At 31.5% G+C, this 6,165-nt stretch overlaps 1 protein-coding gene across 1 annotated transcript; it reads left to right on the plus strand.

The window, feature by feature from the left end:
• The first annotated feature begins 856 nt into the window (after positions 1-856).
• Positions 857-2,202, plus strand: LOC111086538 (slit homolog 2 protein-like). The gene is made up of 2 exons (XM_022389734.1): positions 857-987; positions 1,821-2,202. The coding sequence occupies exons 1-2, from the start codon at positions 882-884 to the stop codon at positions 1,988-1,990; spliced, it is 276 nt and encodes a 91-aa protein (XP_022245442.1). The 5' UTR covers positions 857-881; the 3' UTR covers positions 1,991-2,202.
• Positions 2,203-6,165: the final 3,963 nt, after the last annotated feature.

The raw sequence follows: 6,165 nt of genomic DNA on the forward strand, positions 1-6,165 counted from the left end.
GCCCATTATGTATATTTGTGCTAACCTAATATGGCTTAGTTCTAAAACAAACAAACTTACAACGTTAGAATCCAGCGTTCGATTCTCACGGTGAACAGAGGTCCGAGAGCCCATTATGTATATTTGTGCTAACCTAATATGGCTTAGTTCTAAAACAAACAAACTTACAACGTTAGAATCCAGCGTTCGATTCTCACGGTGAACAGAGGTCCGAGAGCCCATTATGTATATTTGTGTTAAAACAACTTTCAACTATTTATTTTTACATTACTTTCGCTTGTTGTTTTTTTATAATTTACATCTCATTTAACCCCAATGCATTAGAAGTGGCCAAAATTATCACTCTAATTGTAATAAATTTCGGATGAATATACCCCACGAACACCCCTTGTATCTGCCTTAAAAGTCTTATGATATCATTAGTATAGCAAAACTGGATTCATAAGTATTATCATAGAAATTGTCCGGTTAATTTTCACTTAGGAAAACAACAAAACTGCAATCCAAAACTGAAATTAGGAAAGCTTACCTTAAATTAATGTTCAACTTTATGAATCATAAATGAATAAAAACTAAGAAAGAACCGCCCATATAATGAATATAAGTCCACTGGTTCATAAAAAAATAAACTTGAATGATCTGTATTATCAATACGTTTAATGAGTAATTAAGAACTTTCTACAAAAAGAAACACCCGAGATATATGACAATGTGTATTTCACATTACGTGTATCAGATGTGTACATATTAAGTTAATAAAATTTACCTTGTTCAGTTGTTCTTCTTATGAATAGTAGGGTAATCTATAAAAGTTTATGTTTATCTTGGTTATTTATAGGGGGAATAAACTTTGGTCCCTTTCCAAAGACATTTTCACTGAGATGCCCAACTTGAAACTGATAAATATAGCGGACAATCACCTGATACGACTGACCGAAGCCACGTGGCAGCCAATTTGGAGTACGTTATTGGATGTTTATCTACAAGGTAAAGGCTTTGAATTTTCTTTATGTATTTAACAAATACCTTAAAATGTGGTTATCAAAGTCACTTAAAACATAGACAGTTGTTGTGCAACAAGCTCCTCTTGTATAAAATTAGCTTCCACCTTAAATATTATCCCAATTACCTTATACAATTATAGAAGAAGCTCCTCTTGTATAAAATTAGCTTCCACCTAAATACCATCCCAATTAAGGAAGAAGTTGATTTTGTATAATATTAGTTTCCACTTAAATATTATCCCAATTACCTTATACAATTATAGAAGAAGCTACTCTTGTATAAAATTAGCTTCCACCTAAATACCATCCCAATTAAGGAAGAAGTTGATTTTGTATAATATTAGTTTCCACTTAAATATTATCCCAATTACCTTATACAATTATAGAAGAAGCTCCTCTTGTATAAAATTAGCGTCCACCTAAATATTAAACCAATTAAGCAAGAAGTTGCTTTTTGTATAAGATTTGTTTCCACTTAACAAACTAAAGACACTCCCCATGTCTGAACTTAGTTTTACATAGTAGTTCTTTAGAATAATACTTAGAAGGACGTTAACTTTGGGTACATCTCTTTCACCGTCTGCTCATCTGTCACTAGATCTTAAAGGTGTCAAAAATCACACAGGAAAAGCCACCCATATAATAACATAGTTGTATAGTGACCAATGGTAGAGGATCGGAATCCTGACAACGGGATTTCCGAAGTTGTTTTTTGTTCGTGTAACAAAAATGAGTTTTCTTCATACTAGGTTTAAAATAATTATTTAGTAATTAAAAGAAGTAATAATCAGTCCAATTTCGCTTTGTGTTTTGTAGGTAACCCATTTATATGTGACTGTCATGTACGCTGGTTGGTGCAAAAAGAATCTGAAATGGCTCAAGTGATCAAAGTGAACAGATATCTTTATGGCAGATGTTTTACCCCGAGCTATTTGAAAGATAAGCGACTTGAAGATTTGAAGTTATCGGATGTTGAATGCAAATAGTCATTGTCATAGTTAGTTAGTTTTACCTATTATTATCATTGTTATAGTTAGTTAGTTTTACCTATTATTATCATTGTTAGATAGAACTTTGTGATGATGTTTACCATAATGTATTTGAATAAACGCAATTTTAATTTAAAACCACACGTCACTTATATTGTTATAAAATACACAAACCTTGTATGCTTGTACGATTGCAAAAATCAATGTTGTTGTGTTCACACAAACTGTGTTTAGGGAATATAGTTTATTTTGTTGTGAAATAACCTAATATTTTTGCTAACCTACAAATATCTCTTTTTTTTTTTTACAACAAAGAAACCTGGAATGCTGGTTCATTTAGTTTATAGAAGGAGAACAAACCATATATACAGTTACAGCTCTAGGACGAACTGGATGATTTCTGTGTTTGAAACATACCTCAGAACTTACTGGCAGCCTTTCTGAATATAACGTGATTGTTATCTATCTCAGAACTTACTAACTGCCTTTCTGAGTATAACGTGATTGTAATCTACCTCAGGACGTACATGCTGATTTCTGAGTATAACATGATTATAATCTATCTCAGGATGTACTGGTTGATTTCTGAATATAACGTAATCGTAATCTAACTCAGGAAGTACTGGCTGATTTCTGAATATAACGTAATCCGAATCTAACTCAAGAAGTACTGGCTGATTTCTGAGGATAATATGATTGTAATATATATATATCTGTATGTACTGGCTGATTTCTGAGTATAACGTAATCATAATCTAACTCAGGAAGTACTGGCTGATTTCTGAGGATAATATTATTGTAATATATATATATCTGTATGTACTGGCTGATTTCTGAATATAACGTAATCATAATCTAACTCAGGAAGTACTGGCTGATTTCTGAATATAACGTAATCCGAATCTAACTCAAGAAGTACTGGCTGATTTCTGAGGATAATATTATTGTAATATATATATATTTGTATGTACTGGCTGATTTCTGAATATAACGTAATCATAATCTAACTCAGGAAGTACTGGCTGATTTCTGAGGATAATATATTGTAATATATATATATCTGTATGTACTGGCTGATTTTTGAGTGTAACGTGATTGTAATCTACTCCATTAAAGATTATTCAACAAGTTTCGTTTATCAATATTATAATGCTTTGCTCGTATGTTAAAAGTAACTGTAAGTTAATTATGTGTTAATATGAGTGAACGATGCCAAACACACTTCTTCTCATAAGTGTTTATTACGCGTGAACGATTCCAACCAAACTATCACGTTACTTTCTTGCTACAAACCTTTACTTTGAGTGGACGATACGAACATTTTCATATCAGTTTCTTGCCATACTTTTTTATTTTTATGAGCTGTACCTATCACATTTTCATACCAGATTCTTGCAATAAGTCTTTATTGTGGGTGAACGATATAAAAAATATGTTCATGCAGTTTTTACACAAATCGTTATTTTAATACAATATTTAGAATTTGGTTGGTTGGTTGTTGTTAAGCGCAATATGCTACTTGTGCTGTGCCAACCTCAGGTACAGAAACCTGGTGTTAGTATTATAAGCCCTCAGACATATTGCTGAGCCATAGGGGGAAATGGAATTTGAATAAAAGAAGTTAAAGTTTATCCAACATAATATGTTATTGTGAATGAAATGGTACGAACCACACTATAATGTCAGTTTCTTGCTATAAACCTTTATTGGAAGTGAACTTAAACCTTTGTTAGAATACAATACTTGGAATTTGAATAAAGGAGACTAAAGTTTATTAAAACGTTTTATTTATTAATGTATTATAATTAATACAACAATGTTTTGCTTGTGTGTTAACATTAACTGGCAATTTAACCGTGCATCACATTATTTTATATCCTTGAATTTATCTGTATATGAATAGTATGTCATTATTTTTGACGAGAAAGCACTGGCATATCCAGGAATTTGAAAAGGGGTCAAGTCTTAACATTAATATTTACATATAATTTCTATTATTTTTATAGTATTTAAACTTTATTATTTCCTTTACATTGGTTAAATGAGTGTTATAACATGAGCACCTTATGGTGTGAGATATTAGGAATTGCACGGAAAATACATGCCAAGGGGGGGGGGGGCATGGTCGCTACGCCAGTGCAAGAAAGGTACTAAAAATGTTAAACTATAAAGGTCGGTCACATTTTCAAAGAGGAACTATTATAAGTGAAGGTCTAGCTGGACCCTCAGTAACACGAACACCTAAAATTAAGAGGAACAATGTCAATAATTTATTGATTATTAAAGGATGGAATTTATAAGATTTTGATAGTTTTTTCGTTTTTTTTAAGTGTTGGAAGTTACGATTTTCAATGGTTTAATTACAGGTTTCCCGTGGAGTTCCAAGTACACTTAACTCTTTGTTTGTAACACCACTTAAAGAGGTGAACGCCTCTTACACCGTTCAAGAACGGAGAACGTGACACCAGTCTTAAGTATTACTTAATTTGATTAACTATAGACATTATTCATCTAAATAGGGCCAGTATATAAATCAAAATCTTAATATCAGTGAACAATCCCAACCACACTTTCGTGTAAGCTTCTTGCCATAAATGTTTATTGTGACCAATACCAACTCCACTTTCATGTCAATTTCTTGACATAATTATTTATTGTGTATGGAAGATCTGAACCAAACTTTCATCTAAGTATCTTGCCATAAATCTTCATTGTTAGTGAACGATACCAACCACACTTTCATCTCAGTTTCATGATATAACTATTTATTGTGAGTGAATGATACCAGCTACACTTTCATTTCATTTTCATGCAATAACTCTTCATTGTGTGGAAACGATACCAACTATACTTTCTGCTATAAATCTTTATTGTATGTGAATAATACCAATCACACTCTCATGTTAGTTTTATGCTATAAACCTTTATCATGTGTGAATGATACCAACCACACTCTCATGTTAGTTTTATGCTATAAACCGTTATCATGTGTGAATGATACCAACCACACTCTCATGTTAGTTTTATGCTATAAACCTTTATCATGTGTGAATGATACCAACCACACTCTCATGCCAGTTTCTTGACATATATCTTTATGATGGGTGATCGATACGAACAACATTTTCATGGCACTTTTTACCATAAATCTTTATTACCATATAATTAATATTAACTTCCAAACAGAGTAAACTAACAACTAAGGGCTAAACCAAAAATCAACCTGGTAATAAGTATAGTTAATTGAATATACTTTTTTTGACTTCTTACTTATAAAGATTAGAATGCATTGTTTCATCAGTTGAGTAGCCTCGCTCTTAACGATACTTGGAATTTGAATAAAATATATTAAATTTTATCCAAAACGTTTCATTGATAATAGGCTTATATCATAATGCTTTGCTTGTGTGTTGAGAATAATTGCCATACTATTATAATATGAAATTACTCTTTTGTTTTAAACATTCGTAATGATATCTTCCTTTTGGATAATTATTCCTGTAGCTATCCGAACAAAAGTCTTTAACAACAATTTTGTTAACAGAAATTGCAATGTTTTTAAATTTTATATAATCGTTTACTGGTTATTTTAAACGGAGTGAGACTGGTGACGTAAAAGTCGCTTAGCAACGAAGGAACTCAATATAGCATTAAAAATAAACCAAAAATAATTTGAATTAAATTAAATTCTCCAAAGAAGTGTTTCGATTTTTTTCTAATTTAAATCTTTAGTGATATGTCTAATGTTTTACTGTTAGGTCGAAAGTCTAATGCATTCACCTGCTGGATTTTTAAAAACATTGATCGTCTTATTAATTTACCGATTTCTATTGGTTGTGATGTTGATTGCTTGTTATTTTTAGGTATAAATTTAGAACTCGGGGTGTTTTACTGCATTAGTGCAATGACTTTTACTTCAACGAAAAAATATTTTTGTCACTTAAAGTCAATGTTCCGTGAATCGCCTCTTGAATGTTTACTGTCGATTTTTGCTTAGGCTTCGTTTGTTGTTTAATACTAAAATAAACTACACTATGTGCGGGAATCAAACCTCGAATTTCAGCTTTATTAGCTCTCGAGCTAAATGGCGTACGTAAATAACATTCGCCGACAATTTTTAAGGAATTGAACTTTTATCACATTAAGAATAAACAACTTATCAGGCTTACGTT

The sequence above is a fragment of the Limulus polyphemus genome, unplaced genomic scaffold (genome assembly GCF_000517525.1).
Source record: "Limulus polyphemus unplaced genomic scaffold, Limulus_polyphemus-2.1.2 Scaffold1174, whole genome shotgun sequence".
Classification (NCBI taxonomy): Eukaryota; Metazoa; Arthropoda; class Merostomata; order Xiphosura; family Limulidae; genus Limulus; species Limulus polyphemus.